The 22,725-nt window shown below is 44.2% G+C and overlaps 1 protein-coding gene across 3 annotated transcripts; it reads right to left on the minus strand.

Moving 5' to 3' along the window:
* Positions 1-985: 985 nt before the first annotated feature.
* Positions 986-21,178, minus strand: nr2c2 (nuclear receptor subfamily 2, group C, member 2). 3 transcript variants are annotated; one of them, XM_042304018.1, is made up of 15 exons: positions 21,016-21,178; positions 19,470-19,564; positions 18,657-18,755; positions 18,206-18,406; positions 17,990-18,095; positions 17,729-17,908; positions 15,475-15,622; positions 12,712-12,802; positions 12,433-12,578; positions 12,153-12,330; positions 11,368-11,489; positions 11,101-11,240; positions 10,810-10,947; positions 3,621-3,726; positions 986-3,477 (listed from the first exon to the last, which is right to left on the minus strand). In XM_042304018.1, the coding sequence occupies exons 2-15, from the start codon at positions 19,527-19,529 to the stop codon at positions 3,303-3,305; spliced, it is 1,890 nt and encodes a 629-aa protein (XP_042159952.1). In that variant the 5' UTR covers positions 19,530-19,564; positions 21,016-21,178; the 3' UTR covers positions 986-3,302. The 3 variants fall into 3 exon arrangements, with proteins under 3 accessions (XP_042159952.1, XP_042159953.1, XP_042159951.1); XM_042304019.1 differs by having other exon boundaries at positions 3,621-3,717; positions 19,470-19,633; XM_042304017.1 differs by having other exon boundaries at positions 19,470-19,633.
* Between the last annotated feature and the right edge of the window lie 1,547 nt (positions 21,179-22,725).

The following is a 22,725-nucleotide window of genomic DNA, read 5'->3' on the forward strand; positions in this document are numbered from 1 at the left end:
GATAACTAGTGGAAACCAAAATGTATTGTCTGCTTCTTCAGTGGTGTTTAACGTTGGCTGGCAGCCAATGTTTAGGGTGCATTACCGCCACCAACTGTACGGGGGTTAAAAGGGAAACTCAATATGGTGATCTATATTCCAATCCCTAATTTTTTCAATTTTCCATAGCTCCCTCCTCAGGCTCTGGGGCCTGAGAGGGTATCACTGCTTGTGACAGTGCATCATCTAACGCCTACCCTGAAAAATATTTTACTCCCAGGATCTGCTCTGCCGTATCCACAATAATGTCCATCTTCCTAGACTTTCCCTCCAGTTTAGCTGTACCCTTGATTACCATTGCCCAAAAAAATCAACAAAGTCCACCTTTTTTACACTTAACATCACTGGATCCTGCTGGTGGGGAGCCAACTATGCAGCATGCATTGAAGGCCTATTCAACACTAGGTGTCTTCTTTCCCATCCCAACTTAGCTTCTTTTCCCATTCTTCCTTCCACCGCCATCCGATCCATGTTCCACATCTGCAGCCGCCATCCTTCCTGCATCCATCCGAGTCTGTACTCTTATCTTCTCCCGGTGTGCTATCAGTTTAAACCAGAACGTCTGCCTTCTTCCTCTCAACTACTCTCATCGTCCTCAACCCTGGAAAGATATATCCATGAGGGTCCTCTCCTGCTGCGATGGCATCCGTGTTCCGGAGTAGTGTAAAAAAAATCATAAAAGCACATATCTTTTAAATATATGAAGATATGTTTATTACACTGATAACTGCAGTTCCAGTGGCCTGAGAGGGAATGATGTGATACAGGAATCAAATGGTTGTATTCACTGTCAAGTTAAGAGGTAGAATATATGTCGGCCTACAATAACCTTCAGAAAACATAAAGTTACTAGGCTCATTGGTTAGTGTGTAAAAGGTAAAGTTCCTCGGGCCATGGAATATGTTTCTTTTTTTCTCCAAATACAATATCACATTCGACAGGAAGACACTTTTTATATGTACTGTATTTAAAAAGCTACAGACATGAAACAAAGGCTTTTACAAACCAAAAACAACACCGTCCATATCCCCCTATGTAAACAATAGAAAACAGTTTTTGTTGCATTTAGTAGTTAATGCATTGAAATTGCTCAGGCTGATAACATTTGTAAGCCACAACATTAAAACTCCACATTTTTCGTACAGCATTTACTAAAATGCATAAGCAATTGCATGCACAGCAATGCACTATACAAAAACAATAACAATGCTCATTTTCTTCAGGGCAAATACTGGCAAGTTGCAATATTATAAAACTCTGATTAAAAAAAAAGGACATGCACTCATTTGAATGATAATACATGTAGTATAGAGCTCAGTTCACAGAATAGTCCAAATAACAGTCTTTTCAGGTTTTAAAACCAGCTATTACAACAGTACACCTATCATTTTAGAGTACATACCTACTTCTTTACATGTTATAAGTTAGTGTTACTGGTTTTGTTGCTGTTGGACAATGTACACATATTTTCATGTGGTACTAGAGGTGTGGTACTTTAAGTACACTTATTAACATGGAACAAATACATTTGTTCACAACAAACCACGTTTTTACACGTTTTACATTATATCACAGAACAATATACTGTGCAAGAATACAAAAGGAAAATACCTGCTTGATGTTCATTCAACAGTGAAACTATAGATAAATCATGCTAATATTAAAGGGAAAACACATTTTGTCTTGAGAACTCAAAATATATATTTTTCCTATGGTGTGAATACCTGCATATGAATAAAACAGACACTGTAAAGTAAGTCTGGAAGTGGACTGAGATCACTACAGTATGCAGTGTTTTACTGCACTCAGTGCACTGTATAATACCAGCTGGATGGGAATAAATAAACAGAAAAGAGAAATACTGGACACAGAACAGGATATCATGTCACACAAGGCTTGATTGTCATGACAGCGAAACAAAATGGTGGCCATAAAGTTGCCCCTAACCACTGATGTTAGACTTTATTTTACCTCTCTAACAGTAAAGGTTAGAACTACCAGGATAATCTAATCTTATATCTATGGGGGTAAGGGCAACTTTTACCTGGAGCCAGGGTCATGTGGTGATTGAACAAACAAAATCTTCAACACATTATCTAAATGGTTCAAGTTAAACCATATAATGAATGTGCATTTGCTTTAGGCAGACATACTAACAAGACTGTTATTAAACTCCTTCTCTGTAGGAACGATGACCCTCCCCAGCAACAGGCTGTCATCATATGGACTGGTTTAGGGAAAGTTCCATAACAATTTCAGTGAATTGAACCCCCCAAAATTGAAATGTAACCATTCTAACCGTTCTCCTGTTCGGTTTGAAACAAATAATAGATTTGATGTTCTATCTGAAGTGGAGAACAGATGTCATATTATCCTGAATGGAGTGGCTCAGTACACAAATTTGCTTGTCCATCGTCGTATACTCTGTAGATTAAGGATCTAGGTTAGCTGCTATTAAACTGTGAACTAAGTCATATTCCTGATTTAGAGGAATTGGTCATCTTTTCAACCAAAACGTTTCAGGGACAGACAGAGCTCGAGGCATGAACCAGCATCATAACATAGGCTATTTATACATTTAAATGTTCCTTTTTTTACATTGTAATACCTGGTGAAAAGTTCAAAGTACAAAAACACAACAAACCTTTACACCAATTCATGTCTCAGTTTACTCATGTAACGGCATTCAGCCAAGCGTCGCTCATTCTTAGTCTATGTCGGCTAAGTGTTAAATACAGATTATCGAGATTAGAGGCAGAAGCAAGCGGTAACTCAATCAATATACTTTTTGTTGAGCATGAATGTACAGTAAGGCCTGCATAAGATAAAACCATATTGAAAGGCTTGAGCGAAAAGGTCAACTTTACAGTACATTGAAGCCATTTTGCTGAAGCAGTAGAGGTGACAGTGACGTGTTAGCCACAGTAGCGCTCCCTCTCCAGGGGGTTAAGTGCTCTGAATTACGGAATCTGGACAAGAGACTCACAGTCCCATCATGCATCTCTTTCAGAGAATCATCAAACCCTCATCCAGGGGTCCCCATGGTTACGACCCATAATCACAAACGATGAGGAGCGGACTTTCTGGGAAGAAAGGGATTTCTCCATGACTTTGCATCTTGCGAAGAGTATTTTAATTACATCAAATGTTTGCAGGACAAAAGATGGGGGTTTCAGAACTAGGGTGTTGTTTGGATGGTATGTGGTACAAGTCTAGAGATGGGATGGAGAGGTTTGGGGGTGGATAGGGGTGGTGTCGGGGGGTCACGCTGTGGGACCGGTGATCTGGGTGTTGTAGTCGGCGGTCTCCATCTTGAGGATGTAAGGGATGATGCTGTCGATGGGCACGTTGCCGATCAGGCCGGTGAAGAATAGCTCCTCTGTGATGCTGGAGCTCATCAGACGCAGCGCAGGGAGTCGCATCAGGATACGCGTCAACCTAGGACAACCAATCAGAGAGAGACAAGTTAATACATGTGATTTATGGATCCAATCAGAAAAAAACAGATTCACATATGAATTTATGGGACCTGTGGGGAGGGTTTAAGGATATATCAAGATCCTGATTGGCATACAGCATACCTGTATGTGTCATCTGGATAAGTCTTCTGCACATAGTCCTGTAGTTCCATCTGGGCTTTCTCCTGGAACTTCACTATCTGGCTGCAACTGTTCAGGCCTGGATGGTCTGATTAGTGAGACACACAATAGCTGTTTCCTAACAATACACTACGAGGTAAATATGGAAATGTTATCATGATGTTAAGCTTATCTACTCATCTAGTTGATATACTGTACATATATATATATATGTATATATATGTATATATATATATACCTATGTGGGTTGTTCCACCAATTAGGTGCCTTTTAAATGTTTATTTATTTAACCTTTATTTGACCTGGCCAAGATAAAGCAAAGCAGTGTGACAAACAAAAACACAGTTACACATGGAATAAACAAACGTACAGTCAATAACACAATAGAACAAATCTACAGTGTGTGCAAATGAGGTAAGATTAGGGAAGTAAGGCAATAAATAGGCCATAGTGGAAAAGTAATCACAATTTAGCAATTAAACACTGGAGTGATAGATGTGCAGAAGATGAATGTGCAAGTAGAGATACTGGGGTGCAAAGGAGCAAAAAAATAAAATAACTATGAGGATGAGGGAGTTGGATGGGCTATGTACAGGTGCAATGATCTGTGAGCTGCTCTGACAGCTGATGCTTAAAGTTAGTGAGGGAGATACGAGTCTCCAGCTTCAGTGATTTTTGCAATTCGTTCCAGTCATTGGCAGCAGAGAACTGGAAGGAAAGGCGGCCAGAGGAGGAATAGGCTTTGGGGGTGACCAGTGAAATATAACTGCTAGAGCGCGTGCTATGGGTGGGTGCTGCTATGGTGACCAGTGAGCTGAGATAAGGTGGAGCTTTACTTAGCAAAGACTTATAGATGACCTGGAGCCAGTGGGTTTGGCAACGAATATGAAGCGAGGGCCAGCCAACGAGAGCATACAGGTTGCAGTGGTGGGTAGTATATGGGGCTTTGGTGACTAAACAGATGGCACTGTGATAGACTGCATCCAATTTGCTGAGTAGAGTGTTGGAGGCTATTTTGTAAATGACATTGTCAAAGTCAAGGATCGGTAAGATAGTCAGTTTTATGAGGGTTTGTTTGGCAGCATGAGTGAAGGATACTTTGTTGTGAAATAGGAAGCCGATTCTAGATTTAATTTTGGGTTGGAGATGCTTAATGTGAGTCTGGAAGAAGAGTTTACAGTCTAACCAGACACCTAGGTATTTGTAATTGTCCACATATTCTAAGTCAGAACCGTCCACAGTAGTGATCCTGGACGGGCAGGCAGGTGCAGGCAGCAATCGGTTGAAGAGCATGCATTTAGTTTAACTTGCATTTAAGAGCAGTTGGAGGCCACGGAAGGAGAGTTGTATGGCATTGAAGCTCGTCTGGAGGTTAGCTAACACAGTGTCCAAAGAGGGGCCAGAAGTATACAGAATGGTGTCGTCTGCATAGAGGTGGATCAGAGAATCACCAGCAGCAAGATGGACATCATTGATGTATACAGAGAAAAGAGACGGCCCAAGAATTGAACCCTGTGGCACCCCCATATAGACTGCCAGAGATACAGACAACATGCCCTCAGATTTGACACACTGAACTATGTCTGAGAAGTAGTTTGTGAACCAGGCGAGGCAGTCATTTGAGAAACCAAGGCTGTTGAGTCTGCTGATAAGAATGTGGTGATTGACAGAGTCGAAAGCCTTGGCCAGGTTGATGAATACGGCGGCACAGTATTGTCTTTTATAGATGGCGGTTATGATATCGTTTAGGACCATGAGCGTGGCTGAGGTGCACCCATGAGCAGCTCGGAAACCAGATTGCATAGCGGAGAATGTACGGTGGTATTCGAAATGGTCGGTGATCTGTTTGTTAACTTGGCTTTCGAAGACCTTCGAAAGGCAGGGTAGGATAGATATAGGTCTGTAACAGTTTGGGCCTAGAGTGTCTCCCCAATTTTTGGGGATCTCAGACGATACGAAAGAGAGGTTGAACAGGCTAGTAATAGGAGTTGCAACAATTGCGGCAGATAATTTTAGAGAGGGTCCAGATTGTCTAGCCCTGCTGATTTGTAGGGGTCCAGATTGTCTAGCCCTGCTGATTTGTAGGGGTCCAGATATTGCAACTCTTTCAGAACATCAGCTATCTGGATTTGGGATGAAGGAGAAGCCGGGGGGGGGGGTAGGGGTAGCCAGGTGGAAGTCATGGCCAGCCGTAGAAAAATGCTTATTGAAATTCTCAATTATTGTGGATTTATAGGTGATGACAGTGTTTCCTAGCCTCAGTGTAGTGGGTAGCTGGGAGGAGGTGTTCTTATTCTCCATGGACTTTACAGTGTCCCAGAACTTTTTGGAGTTTGTGCTACAGGATACAAATTTCTGTTTGAAAAAGCTAGCCTTTGCTTTCCTAACTGCCTGTGTATATTGGTTCCTAACTTCCCTGAAAAGTTGCATATAGCGGGGCTATTCGATGCTAATGCAGTACACCACAGGATGTTTTTGTGCTGGTTACGGGCAGTCAGGTCTGGAGTGAACCAAGGGCTATATCTGTTCCTGGTTCAAATTGTTTTGAATGGGGCATGCTTATTTAAGATGGCGAGGAAAGCACTTTTATGAGGTCAATATCCTTCCAGGATACCCGGGCCTGGTCGATTAGAAAGGCCTGCAGGCTGAAGTGTTTTAGGGAGCGTTTGACAGTGATGAGGGGTGGTCGTTTGACCGCAGACCCATTACGGATGCAGGCAATGAGGCAGTGATCACTGAGATCCTGGTTGAAGACAGCAGAGGTGTATTCAGAAAGGAGATTGGTCAGGATGATATCTATGACGGTGCCAGTGTTTACGGATTTGGGGTTGTATCTTAGGTTTCTTTACATACAGCCGACAAGAACTACTGAATATAAGATCAGCGTCAACTCACCATCAGTACGACCAAGAATATGTTTTTCGCGACGCGGATCCTGTATTCTGCCTTACAACTAGTGTAACCGAGTGGATCACATGCAGCGACCAAAAAAAAAAAACGACTCAGAAAAAGAGGGAAACGAAGCGGTCTTCTGGTCAGACTCCGGAGACGGGCACATCGTGCACCACTCCCTAGCATTCTTCTTGCCAATGTCCAGTCTCTTGACAACAAGGTTGATGAAATCCGAGCAAGGGTAGCATTCCAGAGGGACATCAGAGACTGTAACGTTCTCTGCTTCACGGAAACATGGCTCACTGGAGAGACGCAATCCGAAGCGGTGCAGCCAGCGGGTTTCTCCACGCATCGCGCGGACAGAAACAAACATCTTTCTGGTAAGAAGAGGGGCGGGGGCGTATGCCTTATGACTAACGTGACATGGTGTGATGAAAGAAACATACAGGAACTCAAATCCTTCTGTTCACCTGATTTAGAATTCCTCACAATCAAATGTAGACCGCATTATCTACCAAGAGAATTCTCTTCGATTATAATCACAGCCGTATATATCCCCCAAGCAGACACATCGATGGCTCTGAACGAACTTTATTTAACTCTCTGCAAACTGGAAACGATTTATCCGGAGGCTGCATTCATTGTAGCTGGGGATTTTAACAAGGCTAATCTGAAAACAAGACTCCCTAAATTTTATCAGCATATCGATTGCGCAACCAGGGGTGGAAAGACCCTGGATCATTGTTACTCTAACTTCCGCGACGCATATAAGGCCCTGCCCCGCCCCCTTTCGGGAAAGCTGACCACGACTCCATTTTGTTGATCCCTGCCTACAGACAGAAACTAAAACAAGAAGCTCCCACGCTGAGGTCTGTCCAACGCTGGTCCGACCAAGCTGACTCCACACTCCAAGACTGCTTCCATCACGTGGACTGGGAGATGTTTCGTATTGCGTCAGACAACAACATTGACGAATACGCTGATACGGTGTGCGAGTTCATTAGAACGTGCGTTGAAGATGTCGTTCCCATAGCAACGATTAAAACATTTCCTAACCAGAAACCGTGGATTGATGGCAGCATTCGTGTGAAACTGAAGGCACGAACCACTGCTTTTAATCAGGGCAAGGTGTCTGGTAACATGGCTGAATACAAACAGTGCAGCTATTCCCTCCGCAAGGCTATCAAACAAGCTAAGCGCCAGTACAGAGACAAAGTAGAATCTCAATTCAACGGCTCAGACACAAGAGGTATGTGGCAGGGTCTACAGTCAATCACGGACTACAGGAAGAAACCCAGCCCAGTCACGGACCAGGATGTCTTGCTCCCAGGCAGACTAAATAACTTTTTTGCCCGCTTTGAGGACAATACAGTGCCACTGACACGGCCTGCAACGGAAACATGCAGTCTCTCCTTCACTGCAGCCGAAGTGAGTAAGACATTTAAACGTGTTAACCCTCGCAAGGCTGCAGGCCCAGACGGCATCCCCAGCCGCGCCCTCAGAGCATGCGCAGACCAGCTGGCCGGTGTGTTTACGGACATATTCAATCAATCCCTATACCAGTCTGCTGTTCCCACATGCTTCAAGAGGGCCACCATTGTTCCTGTTCCCAAGAAAGCTAAGGTAACTGAGCTAAACGACTACCGCCCGTAGCACTCACATCCGTCATCATGAAGTGCTTTGAGAGACTAGTCAAGGACCATATCACCTCCACCCTACCTGACACCCTTGACCCACTCCAATTTGCTTACCGCCCAAATAGGTCCACAGACGATGCAATCTCAACCACACTGCACACTGCCCTAACCCATCTGGACAAGAGGAATACCTATGTGAGAATGCTGTTCATCGACTACAGCTCGGCATTCAACACCATAGTACCCTCCAAGCTCGTCATCAAGCTCGAGACCCTGGGTCTCGACCCCGCCCTGTGCAACTGGGTACTGGACTTCCTGACGGGCCGCCCCCAGGTGGTGAGGGTAGGCAACAACATCTCCTCCCCGCTGATCCTCAACACTGGGGCCCCACAAGGGTGCGTTCTGAGCCCTCTCCTGTACTCCCTGTTCACCCACGACTGCGTGGCCATGCACGCCTCAACTCAATCATCAAGTTTGCGGACGACACAACAGTGGTAGGCTTGATTACCAACAACGACGAGACGGCCTACAGGGAGGAGGTGAGGGCCCTCGGAGTGTGGTGTCAGGAAAATAACCTCACACTCAACGTCAACAAAACTAAGGAGATGATTGTGGACTTCAGGAAACAGCAGAGGGAACACCCCCATCCACATCGATGGAACAGTAGTGGAGAGGGTAGCAAGTTTTAAGTTCCTCGGCATACACATCACAGACAAACTGAATTGGTCCACTCACACAGACAGCATCGTGAGGAAGGCGCAGCAGCGCCTCTTCAACCTCAGGAGGCTGAAGAAATTCGGCTTGTCACCAAAAGCACTCACAAACTTCTACAGATGCACAATCGAGAGCATCCTGGCGGGCTGTATCACCGCCTGGTATGGCAACTGCACCGCCCTCAACCGTAAGGCTCTCCAGAGGGTAGTGAGGTCTGCACAACGCATCACCGGGGCAAACTACCTGCCCTCCAGGACACCTACACCACCCGATGCTACAGGAAGGCCATAAAGATCATCAAGGACATCAACCACCCGAGCCACTGCCTGTTCACCCCGCTGCCATCCAGAAGGCGAGGTCAGTACAGGTGCATCAAAGCTGGGACCGAGAGACTGAAAAACAGCTTCTATCTCAAGGCCATCAGACTGTTAAACAGCCACCACTAACATTGAGTGGCTACTGCCAACACACTGTCAATGACACTGACTCTACTCCAGCCACTTTAATCATGGGAAATGATGTAAATATATCACTAGCCACTTTAAACAATGCTACCTTATATAATGTTACTTACCCTACATTGTTCATCTCATATGCATACGTTGATACTGTACTCTATATCATCGACTGCATCCTTATGTAATACATGTATCACTAGCCACTTTAACTATGCCACTTGGTTTACATACTTATCTCATATGTATATACTGTACTCGATATCATCTACTGTATCTTGCCTATGCTGCTCTGTACCATCACTCATTCATATATCCTTATGTACATATTCTTTATCCCCTTACACTGTGTATGACAGTAGTTTTTTTGGAATTGTTAGTTAGATTACTTGCTCGTTATTACTGCATTGTCGGGACTAGAAGCACAAGCATTTCGCTACACTCGCATTAACATCTGCTAACCATGTGTATGTGACAAATAAAATTTGATTTGATTTTGATTTGATTTGATTTGATTTGATCTGGTAGGTTCATTGATAATTTATGTGAGATTGAGTAGTGTAACTTGGTGAAAAGAAAATGTTTTATTTCAACACATTTTTTATTCTGTCATAAAGAACAAATGTTCAACATAATTTTAAAAACAGGTTTTCCCCATCTCAAGAGGTTAAAGAGAAAAAAAATACTATATTAAGTGCCAAATCCCCTTGTGACAAGGGAATGGAAGCTTGTTGTGTGCAACAGATAGGGGTAATTGATTGCAATCTTGACCAGCTTGACCCGCTCAGTTTTCCACCACAAAACACCAGAAAATGTCCAAAAAGAGAAGAACCCGCTCACCTGATTTTACACTAGACTTTTGAAAAAACAACAACATTTTTTTAAGGAATTGTTTCACCACCAATGAGATTTCAGTTCAAGTAACAGGGTTGACCTTAAAATGAGGTACAAGTTTTTTTTAACGAATAAATAATCACATGAAATAAATAAAAATCTTCAGAAACGACTTTGTCAGAGTAACAAAATAACCAGGGCTTTACAGTGATGGTGAAAACTGAGAAATGTCAGGGTTAAGTGAGTTAAAATCTTCCTAGAAGTCACTGAGGATGCAAAGAGGGACATATAAAAATTCTGGCACTTGAGAAATTCTTTATTCATATATGATTTATTTTCCATGTGGTCTATATTAAAACGGGCACTTCATTTAATATAACAGGCTTTTAAAATTGTATTTTTGTGCACAATTTCTAAGTGACGCAAAATGCACTCATTTCGTGGAATGACCCATGTACTGTATATGTCAAATATAATTTATCCGAGTAAATTTACTCTAATCTGACATGTCCGATGTTTCTCATAACTAGGGAATTTATATTGCCTCGACCATGTGACCTGACCAGGAGAAACTTGGGTCCCCTGTGATTTATGATGTATTTCTAACATAATGTATGATGTTAATCGGACCATGCTCACCAGGGCTGAAGAGCACTATGGCCTTCAGGTAAGCATACTCATAGCTGTCTGTCTCCATCTTAGCCATGCTGTTACAGAACTCCTGCAGCTTCCAGATGTGTTCCATCACCAGCTTCACTCTCTCCGCAGACACCTTATCTACAGGGGAACAGCAGACAACACCTTACAACAGAAATAATTAGAAATTAACTTATTTTCTGGGGACTGTGTGTCTGATTGTATCAGGGTGTGCGTTTGTGAATTTAGTGCGTTCATTGTTTTGTATGGAGATCTGGAGGTTTGATGGTGTACCGTCCTGGATGCTGTTCTGGAGGTGGTTGATGATGGCTTCCAGGATGGTGGAGAGGCTCATGATCTGAGCACACTGAGCCAGCCCCAGAGTGAATAGCTCATTCCAACAGGCGCGTACCAGGCTGGTGTTACTCTCCTGACTGAGACACACACACTGTTACAGCACTGAATCATGATTGGTTAAGATGATGCACACAAACACAGACAATTCAAGTCACACACATAAATACCAAAAGCGTAATAACACTTTGATATGAGTGTTCTTACCCAAGTGCGGAGAATGCAGGGATGGAGCTTGCCCAGTGCATGGAGAGGAAGAGGAGGCGGGACGCTGACTCACAGATGTAGTGCACATTCAGATAGTCTGGCATGGGGCTGGGCATGGTCAGCTACAGGAGGGACAGAGAGGGACCGAGATAGATAGTCCCCCATTTGAACATCTTGGCCATGTTCTGTTATAATCTCCACCCGGCACAGCCAGAAGAGGACTGGCCACCCCACATATGCTCTCTCTAATTCTCTCTTTTTTTCTCTCTCTCGGAGGACCTGAGCCCTAGGACCATGCCCCAGGACTACCTGACATGATGACTCCTTGCTGTCCCCAGTCCATCTGACCGTGCTGCTGCTCCAGTTTCAACTGTTCTGCCTTATTATTATACGACCATGCTGGTCATTTATGAACATTTGAACATCTTGGCCATGTTCTGTTATAATCTCCACCCGGCACAGCCAGAAGAGGACTGGCCACCCCACATAGCCTGGTTCCTCTCTAGGTTTCTTCCTAGGTTTTGGCCTTTCTAGGGAGTTTTTCCAAGCCACCGGGCTTCTACACCTGCATTGCTTGCTGTTTGGGGTTTTAGGCTGGGTTTCTGTACAGCACTTTGAGATATCAGCTGATGTATGAAGGGCTATATAAATAAATTTGATTTGATTTGATTTGATAGAGATGTCAGATTATTGAAATCTCAAAGGTTACGTGCATACAAAAATAAATGGTTTGAACACCAGCAAAATGTGAATACATTTAAAAGTTTAAAGTTTAGATCCACCACCTTGAAGCTGACGTGTGTGTCTGTGAGCAGTGGGCCCTCCACCTCAATGAGGGGGGTCACCTGGTCCCGGCTGATCACTTGGATGGTGGCTCCGCCCACACACTCCCCACCCTCCGCCAGGTTCTGCCCCACCCCTGACTCAGATGGGTTCAGGGCTTTGGCCAGGGTGTCGAAGGCACTGAAGACACATACACAATACAGGAGCAATTACACACACACACACACACACACACACACACACACACACAGACAGACATATTCAAACAGAGCCACTGCGTACCGTGTTATCTCGCTGGCAGACTGCTCCTCCTGCTGGTCGTCTGAGGTATCACTGTTGTTCAGGGACTCACTGAGGGAGTCGGTCAGGTTGGCCAGAGAAGTCACCACACTGGCTAGGGTCCCCAAGTCCCCCTGCCCCGACTCAGACTGTCGAGGGGGGTACATCCAGTGAGCCAGTAGTGAGAACAACAACACACTTTGATTCCAATGACCGGTCCCATTCACAGCATGTTAGGACAGGTATTACACTGAGAATGTTGAGGAATAACAGAGTTTCTACCTTGGTGTCTGTGGCCAGCAGTAGAGTCCCGTCAGCCTGGATCAGAGGCTGCTGAATGTTCACCAGCATCCCTGGGTCTAGCAGACTGGATCTGGACACAACACCAGTCAGACACCAAACCCTAACCCACAGGACCAATCAGAGCTCCTAGGGGCCGGGGTCTTTAATGCAGGCAAACTTAAATCCATTTTACCTCATTTCTACCAGCATGTCACATGTGCAACCAGAGGAAAAACAACTTAGACCACCTTTACTCTCCCTTGCCCTCCATGTGGCAAATCTGACCATAATTATATGGTCCTGATTCTTGCTTACAAGTAAAAATTAAAGCAGGGAGTACCAGTGACTCGCTCAATACGAAGTGGTCAGATGACGAGGATGCTACGCTATAGGACTGTTATGCTAGCACAAACTCAAACATTTTCCAGGATTCAATGGCATTGAGGAGTATACCACCTCAGTCACCGGCTTCATCAATTAGTGCATTGACGACATTGTCTCCACAGTGTCCGTACGTACATTTCCCAACCAGAAACCATGGATTACAGGCAACATCCACAACGAGCTAAAGGCTAGAGCTACCATTTTCAAGGAGCGGGACACTAATCCGGACGCTTATAAGAAATCCAGCTATGCCTTTAGATGAACCATCGAACAGGCAAAGCGTCAACACAGGACTAAGATTGAATCTTACTACACCGGATCTGACGCTTGTCGGACGTGGCAGGGCTTGAAAAACATTACGGGCTACAAAGGGAAACCCAGCCGCGAGCTGACCAGTGACGCGAGCCTGCCAGACGAGCTAAATGCCTTTTATGCTCGCTTCGAGGCAAGCAACACTGAAGCATGCATGAGAGCACCAGCTGTTCCAGACGACTGTGTGATCAAGCTTTCTGTAGCCGATGTGAGCAAGACCTTTAAACAGGGCAACATTCACAAAGCCGCGAGGCCGACAGATTACCAGGACGAGTACTCAGAGCATGCGCGGACCAACTGGCAATTGTTTTCACTGACATTTTCAACCTCTCCCTGACCGAGTCTGTAATACCTACATGTTTCAAACAGACCACCATAGTCCCTGTGCCCAAGAAAGTGAAGGTAACCTGCCTAAATGATTACCACCCCGTAACACTCACCTCGGTATGTGATGCGAGCCATGACCAAAGGCTGGCCATGGCTCACATCCACACCATCATGCCGGAAACCCTAGACCAACTCCAATTCGCATACCGCCCCAACAGATCCACAGATGATGTAATCTCAATTGCACTCCACACTGCCCTTTCCCACCTGGACAAAAGGAACACCTATGTGAGAATGCTGTTCAATGACTACAGCTCAGCATTCAACACCATAGTGCCCACATCACTAAGCTAAGGATCCTGGGATTAAACGCCTCCCTCTGGAACTGGATCCTGGACTTCCTGACGGGCCGCCCCCAGGTGGTAAGGGTAGGTAACAACACATCTGCCACACTGATCCTCAACACTGGGGCCCCTCAGGGGTGTGTGCTTAGTCCCCTCCTGTACTCCCTGTTCACCCACGACTGCATGGCCAAGCACGACTCCAGCACCATCATTAAGTTTGTTGACGACACAACAGTGGTAGGCCTGATCACCGACAATGATGAGACAGCCTATAGGGAGGAGATCAGAGACCTGGCAGTGTGGTGCCAGGACAACAACCTCTCCCTCAATATGAGCAAGACAAACGAGCTGATCGTGGACTATAGGAAAAAGAGGGCTGAACAGGCCCCCATTAACATCGACTGGGCTGAAGTGGAGCGGGTCGAGAGTTAATGTCCTTGGTGTCCACATCACCAACAAACTAACATGGTCCAAACACACCAAGACAGTTGTGAAGAGGGCACAACAACACCTTTTCCCCCTCAGCAGACTGAAAAGATTTGGCACGGGTCCCCAGATCCTCAAAAAGTTCTACAGCTGCACCATCAACAGCATCCTGACCGGTTGCATCACCGCCTGGTATGACAACTGCTCGGCATCTGACCACAAGGCGCTACAGAGGGTAGTGTGTACGGCCCAGTACATCACTGGGGCCAATCTTCCTGCCATCCAGGATATACTGTATATACTAGGCGGTGTCAGAGGAAGGCCCAAAAAATTGTCAAAGACAATTCCCCCAAGTCATAGACTGTTCTCTCTGCTACCGCACAGCAAGCAGTACCGGAGCGCCAATTCTAGAACCAAAAGGCTCCTTAACAGCGTCTACCCCCAAGCCATAAGACTGCTGAAAAATTAATCAAATGGCCACCCGGACTATTTACATTGACCCCCCCCCACTTTACTTTTACAATGCTTCTACTCGCTGTATATTATCTATGCATAGTCACTTTACAAATGACCTCGACTAACCTGTACCCCCGCACACTGACTCGGTACCGGTACCCCCTGTATATAGCCTCGTTATTGTTATGTAATTTTCTTGTGTTCATTTTTTACTTTAGTTTATTTAGTAAATATTTTCTTAACTCTATTTCTTGAACTGCATTGTTGGTTAAGGGCTTGTAAGTAAGCATTTTACAGTAAGGTCTACTACACCTGTTGTATGCTTCTACACCTGCATTGCTTGCTGTTTGGGGTTTTAGGCTGGGTTTCTGTACAGCACTTTGAGATATCAGCTGATGTACGAAGGGCTATATAAATAAATTTGATTTGTTTTGATTTGTATTCGGAACATGGGACAAATAACATTTGATTTGATCCCAAAGGACCAATCAAAGTAGTAATCTCAGTCTCTGACCTGGAGCCATCACTGTCGGTGATGAAGGTTGGCGTGGCGATGAGTGGGCTCATCAGGTTCTTCCTAATGTAGATCTTCTCTGTGGAAGCAGCACAGTTAACAGGCCTCTCTCTGGGCAGGTCAATGGGCTTCCTTTCACTCTGCACGGCTGAGGACACACAGGACAGAAACACCATCAACAACACTAAAACCCTACAGCAGGGGTCGGCAACAGGCAGGTTGATTTTTTTTCGGGACCCCAAAAGTTCTTAGCAAAAAAAATTAATGAAATTCAGCTAAAATTTAGTGTAGCTTGGGAAATCTGTTCCCAACCAAGTAACCCACAAATATAAAATAGACATTTGGCCCTGTCCGGGGGTGTCCTCGGATGGGGCCACAGTGTCTCCTGACCCCTCCTGTCTCAGCCTCCAGTATTTATGCTGCAGTAGTTTATGTGTCGGGGGGCTAGGGTCAGTTTGTTATATCTGGAGTACTTCTCCTGTCCTATTCGGTGTCCTGTGTGAATCTAAGTGTGCGTTCTCTAATTCTCTCCTTCTCTCTTTCTTTCTCTCTCTCGGAGGACCTGAGCCCTAGGACCATGCCCCAGGGCTACCTGACATGGTGACTCCTTGCTGTCCCCAGTCCACCTGGCCGTGCTGCTGCTCCAGTTTCAACTGTTCTGCCTTATTGTTGTTCGGCCATGCTGGTCATTTGTGAACATTTGAGCATCTTGGCCATGTTCTGTTGGGATCTCCGCCCGGCACAGCCAGAAGAGGACTGGCCACCCCACATATGCTCTCTCTAATTCTCTCTTTCTTTCTTTCTCTCTCTCGGAGGACCTGAGCCCTAGGACCATGCCCCAGGACTACCTGACATGATGACTCCTTGCTGTCCCCAGTCCATCTGACCGTGCTGCTGCTCCAGTTTCAACTGTTCTGCCTTATTATTATACGACCATGCTGGTCATTTATGAACATTTGAACATCTTGGCCATGTTCTGTTATAATCTCCACCCGGCACAGCCAGAAGAGGACTGGCCACCCCACATAGCCTGGTTCCTCTCTAGGTTTCTTCCTAGGTTTTGGCCTTTCTAGGGAGTTTTTCCTAGCCACCGTGCTTCTAGACCTGCATTGCTTGCTGTTTGGGGTTTTAGGCTGGGTTTCTGTACAGCACTTTGAGATATCAGCTGATGTACGAAGGGCTATATAAATAAATTTGATTTGACATATCCCACTGGGCATTCTATTCCACATTGGTACAATGAAATTACGTGGAAACAACGTTGATTCAACCAGTGTGTGCCCAGTGGGATGTGACAGTGTCTCAATGTAATCAAGTATTGAAATGATTATATTTGAAAATATAATCTCTTTTTGGGCTTAGTTCTGGTCAATTTGCAGGAGCATTGAGCAATTAGTGCTTTTTGAAGTCGGTTCGGTTTTGGTAAATTTAAAAAAAAAAAAAAACTTTTTACATTAAATGCACCATTGTTGAATGCTGTAACAACACTGAATAAAACTATTAATAAAAGTCCATGATGGTAGTGACTGTCCATTACTGCTTATCACTGTTATTAACCATAATTTATTCACATTACTTCACTTTAATAAAAAGTTTATTTTATTTGATGACTTTACTATTTAATTCCAAGTCATAATCTCAGATCTATAGAGCTGCTGCCTATACTGTCTGACAAAATCCCTATTTTGTAGTTCTTCAAAGTCAATAAGGCATACTTTTATGACTGCTGAATACCAACTATCAATCACTTTAGATAATTTATTTTTAGACTCACGAATCAAATGCTTTCTATCCCTTTCTCTCTTCTCTCAGTATCTATCTGTGTCTGCTCCGCACAGACCTGACAAGGTTAAGTGGGTGCGCAATGGATTATGGTCATTGTAGTTGTGTAGAATATTGACCTGTTGGAAACTACAACTAATACATTGCACAGTTCAGGCCTTATTTGATTTATCTCTACAGAAACTGCACATCGAGCTCACAGGAAAAAAATGAACAAAATGGAATTCAAATAATTGAACAGACATTGGTCAATTGTTGGTTAATCGCTCAGCACTAATTTGCAGTGTACAAATTATTATAATTATGTTCCGACCTTCCACTCTTGACAAAAATCTGCCTGTGGCTAAATGTAGTTGCCTCCCCCTGCTCTACTGGTACCTTGTGAGCAAACATGACTGATGTTGGGATGATGTTGAGATGGGAAGAAAAAAAATTATTCCCATCTTCATGTACGTGCGTTTGTGTGACTCACACTCCATTTTCATGCCCATGTCCAGGCATTTCCTCAGCCGGCAGAATTGACAGCGGTTACGGTGGTGCTTGTTGACAACACAGTCCTGGTTACTCCGGCAACTGTAAGTCAGGTTCTTTCTCACACTCCTCTTGAAGAAGCCTTTACAGCCTTCACAGCTGACAGCCCCATAGTGACGCCCTGACAACCGAACAGAGAGGAGGGGTTAGTGGTATGAATGGACCAATGTCCTGTGAGTGTGTGTGCGGTGTGCATGCGTACCTGAAGCCTTGTCTCCACACACCACGCAATACTCTACAGGTTGAGGCCGGCCCACGTCCCCTGCCTTCCCCAATAACTGCTCCACCGACGCTGCATCTGTCACAATCTAGAACACCAGGAGTAGAAGTCGCTGAGGGGTCACTGAGGGGGTCAAAGGTTACACAGTGTGTCATCTAATGCTGTGGTATAGATGTGGTGTTATGGCTACTTCAGTACCTGTATTCTGCCAGGTACCAGGCTGTCTGCAGTTGTGAAAATTATCTGCTTGGTGCCCTGGTTTTCTGGGGAGGTCAGGATGACTTTGCCCGTTCCTGAGCCATCAGCCGCTGCCAGGATAAACTGCTGCTTGGGACCGCTGAAGGGATCCATGGTCGTGACTATCTGGATCTTCTGACCCGTCTGCTGGTCCGTTACAATCTGAGAGGGAGGGAGGGGTCATAATCCCACATCCATCCACCCATCCAAACAATTGCTATCCCTTTAATTGAAGCACTTACAATTATTTAAGCTGTATCCAAATAGTTTTAAAAACAATATTTTGTTTTTAGTGGGATTTGTCTGAATCTGTGTATATTAGAAATGGTCACTATGGTGCAGTGTGTGTAGGCTATCAATAGGTGGCAGTGACTTCAAGCAGTAGCATGTCAATAATGTAGGGTATTGTTACCTGAATGTGCTGCGGTGTGGCTGAGGGCTCAGTGGAGATGATCTGGAAGCGTTGTGGAGAGCCACTCATCACTGACAAGTCAGCGGGAGAGGTCTGCACCTGAAACACACAATACAAACACATTAACAGTCAAATCCTAAGAATTATGTGCAACAAAGCACACACACACACACACCCACCCACACACAAAATACATGTGGGAGCAGCAGGGAAGCCAACAGCAGCTAGTCAGAGGGAGGGGCTTGACTGTGCCCTCAGAGTGACCCCTCTCTTCTGAAGGTTAAGAGTGGCCTCTGTCTCCACGGCAACCAAGGAGTCAGAAGCGACCTGCCGGGCCACACAGAGAAGCAGCGTCAAAGATGGTGGATGAATTAAGACAGTTCACTCAGGCCGTTTACTATTGAAAATGGTCAGTTCCGGTCTACATAACTGGGTGTCTCCCATAGACACCAATTCAATAGCAGCTGGGTCTGGTCTACTTAGTTCATTGAACCAGACAAAAACAGGGGTGTCTGGAAGTGTATCGCCTTTGTCTCGCAAAGTAAATAATCTTTGAACAGGAAGCGTGGGATGGGTTAGGGTGCCCTTTCACATACACAGTACAGACACAGTCACACACAGAAAACCAGCATGCAAACACAATTTACCTCCTTATAGCACACAAACACATCCTCTCCCATAATAACAAAATAACCACACACACAAACACAGAAAACCAACATGCAAGCACAATTTACCTTACAATTTATCGTACAGTACAAAAACATAAACACATCCTCTCCCATAATAACACAACCACACACAGTCACTCACCTCTGTCACCTTCTCAGACGCCACTATCTGCTGAGAAAGCACCTCCACATTGGTCATCATGGTGATATAAGGTCATTAGAGGGGCCTGTCTGGAACTAGGCCAAAGACATCTGTCAACTGCAGTGTGCAACCAGCAGGCAGGGTTACGTTCAATAAGGATAAACCTAAGCAAATGTTTTCAAACAGAAAACAAACGTGAGCATTGTCATTAACCAAGTTCAGGTAATACCTCATTTGCTTCGTACATTATATTTGGATCGTAACAAGAGTGTGCGGCAACAGCTACAAAATATAGCAACTTTAAGATGAATAAGTGCTTTTATCATATAATTCTCCTCTTGACTTCATGCAATTCAGCACCAAGGCCAGCTCCCTCATTCTCCTTTTTCGACTTTGATTTCATGGCGTGGATTGGAGGCCCCTTGCTGCTCAGTATCCCAGTGATATGCCAGGCGAGGGTTATGCCCCGCCAGAGATACCGTTGGTATCATCTTGCCTATTTGCCAGGTATTCTATTTTCATTGTTCCATTTTCTCGTAGAGAAATGTGATAGTCTCTTCGCATGCAAAGCCATCTCATCAGAGATGCACAATCATGACCGATTTGTCCTCTGAAGGAGAATGTAATGTCTGTCTGAGGACAATTCATCCAGGGGAGGGCATCTTATTCAGTGATTTGATTAAGGAGTGGAGGGCATATGGCTGTAAGTGTACACAATTACACATCACACTTTCCATTTCTGGATTTTACCAATCATATTGTGTGTGTTTGAAAGAGTGAGTCTCTCTCTCTCATTAAAGGAAGAAAAGGCTATGATTTGAACCGCGGTGAGGACTGTCATTGGCTAAAGGATGGGGGAAGGCCATGGGTTCGTTCGCTCACTAGCCAAATGACAAGTCTATCAAAAACAAATTTCTTCCGACATTCAAAACGAACAAAATGGAGAACCTGGCATTTCGCCAACAATACGGCAGGCAGCCATTCATTAAATGTATATATATATATGTTTATATCGATGAAATACCCGTTATTTAACATATTATTGCAATGATAAAACCCTGACATTAAAAAAAGCGCCTGCATATGATTACGCAATCAAAGCAAAATTCCTTGTCCCCGAGATGGCAAAGGTAAAAGGGTCGGGTTCATCTGCGCGGTAGTACTAGCCGGCTAGCTAGCTAACATTCTAGCTACTTGGCTGCACTGACAGCTACGGCTCATCTTTTGTCCTCGGCATTAGAGCTTTATTTTGGCACGTTTATATCTCCGTTGATATCAAAAGTTTGACACGGGGGACATGGTTTTCAAAGGCGTTGTCACTGAATTGATATTTTAATTGCCTGACGTAATAAGTTTAACGTTGAAATAAGATGAGAGATGACAGCACTGCCCACGACTGACAACCATCCAGACCCAAGCCCACCACCGGCTAGAGCTCTCCCTCGAACCGCACAGCATCAAGCTAAAACAAAAAAATCCCGTTTTTTTGTCTCGACTATGCCTTCACTAGCATTAAACCACTTAAATATTTTGGGCGAAGACTTACCACCGGATGAAAGATTGCAGATTTAGGTCTGGGTCTTCTATTTTTAAAAATTATTTGTTTTTGTTTTTCTTCTGTAAAAGGTCATAGTTCGTGACCCCATTCTGCCAGCATGCTTGGAGTTTTTTCTTCTTCCTCCTCGCGCGTTCTGCGCTTTTCTCCCTCCTAGCGCGCGGCGCGAGCCAGACAGACTGACGTCAGCCTGTCTGCCTTCTTCGAAGGGGAGCTGATTGGTAGATTTTGTTGTCAATATTATAGGCCTAATCCTTGCGTACATTCTTTGTAATATAATATTCCTTAGAATAAAGAGAGAGGTGAGTATGGTGTGTAAATCTGACCATTTATTAAATCTAAGCCTAATAATTCCACCTAGGGGGAATTCGGATAGAATGGGACATCATGTAAAATACATTTTTAAGTAGCCAGCCCGCATATCAACAACATTCTCAGTAATGGTTACAGAAACGTTTTACTTGCTATGACTGTGAAATGTAGTTGTTTATCTACCTTAGTTGAACGCACTGACTGTAAGTCACTCTGGATACGAGTGTGAATTAAATGACCAAAATGTAAATGTATGTGAAAATTAAAATGTATTGTGGTCATGTCTAACCTAGTTCTCCTAACCTGCTACATTAATTATCCTAAACCTGCTATGAAAAGTCCAATTTGACTGAAGCTGTATCCCTTCTAGACAAAACCTTATTTCGGGTTTTACAGAAATACTGCCCATCTCTGAATCCTGAGGCTTTTATTTATTGGTCTGACAAGAGGAAATCTATTGTTGAAATCTATCTAAACTATTGTTTACATTTTGTAATTCTGTATTTTTTTCTTCCGCTTTACCAACCATAGCTAGCTAAAGTATGACATCATGGAGTAGCTAACGTGGGACAGTCTTAAAGGCTTCTCCAATGGAGGAAAGAGATCCAGTTTAGCCCAACACGATACATTTCTGAAATCCTCAGATGTTTCTCAATCACACAAAATTGAATATAATTGTCATTGGGGTACAATTAGGACTATAATAATGGTGTCCCAGTTGATCTAACCTGCTGTCCCAGTCTACCAAATGCGAACTGAAAATATGGTTTTGACTCAGTGTCAACAAATGCCTCCTGTGAATATGATATCAAATTTTTTTTGGTGTGTGTGTGGGTGATTAGGAAACATCTTGAGGATTTCAGAAATGTATCATGTGTTGGGCTAATATGTTGGATAGATGTCGAAAAAGGTTACAGAAGATGGAAATACTAAAAGTGTCCAACTTATTCCAAATTCTCCCTATATGGTTCTTGCTATAAGCCCTAGTTCATGTGTGGTGCATATATATATTTAAACTGGCTTTACATCGCTTTTCCAGGCTTCATTGCTTATTGTTGTTGAAATAAAAATTTGTGTCCGAAGTATTTGGCAGAACATCATTCATGGCACTTTGTTTTTCTTGTGTTTTCTGAATATGTATTCTCAAAAACAGGTTGGTGGTTGTGGCGGGAGAATCAGAATTAGCTCGGCAACATAGATAATTAAGATGTCTTATCTGCTTAAAATGCTTATATGATTAAAACTGTTGAACTCTTGTTATTAGATTATATCCCTTTGGACTCTGGTGTTGGCAGTTGCACTTCCTTCCCCATATGGGCCTCAGTCACCTGGGGCCCAGAGAAGGGAGAAGTCAGGCTTGCCTATCACATATCCCCGTTGCAATGCAGA

Source organism: Oncorhynchus tshawytscha, linkage group LG22, assembly GCF_018296145.1.
Source record: "Oncorhynchus tshawytscha isolate Ot180627B linkage group LG22, Otsh_v2.0, whole genome shotgun sequence".
Lineage (NCBI taxonomy): Eukaryota > Metazoa > Chordata > Actinopteri > Salmoniformes > Salmonidae > Oncorhynchus > Oncorhynchus tshawytscha.

Excerpts from the sequence above, each read along its gene's own strand:
- nr2c2 (XM_042304018.1), bottom strand. The coding sequence starts at position 19,529 with ATGATGACCAATGTGGAGGTGCTTTCTCAGCAGATAGTGGCGTCTGAG. Across the intron at positions 18,407-18,656 it reads CCACACCGCAGCACATTCAG|ATTGTAACGGACCAGCAGAC; the intron begins GTAACAATACCC and ends CCTCCCTCTCAG. Across the intron at positions 11,241-11,367 it reads CCTGCATTCTCCGCACTTGG|TCAGGAGAGTAACACCAGCC; the intron begins GTAAGAACACTC and ends TGTGTGTCTCAG.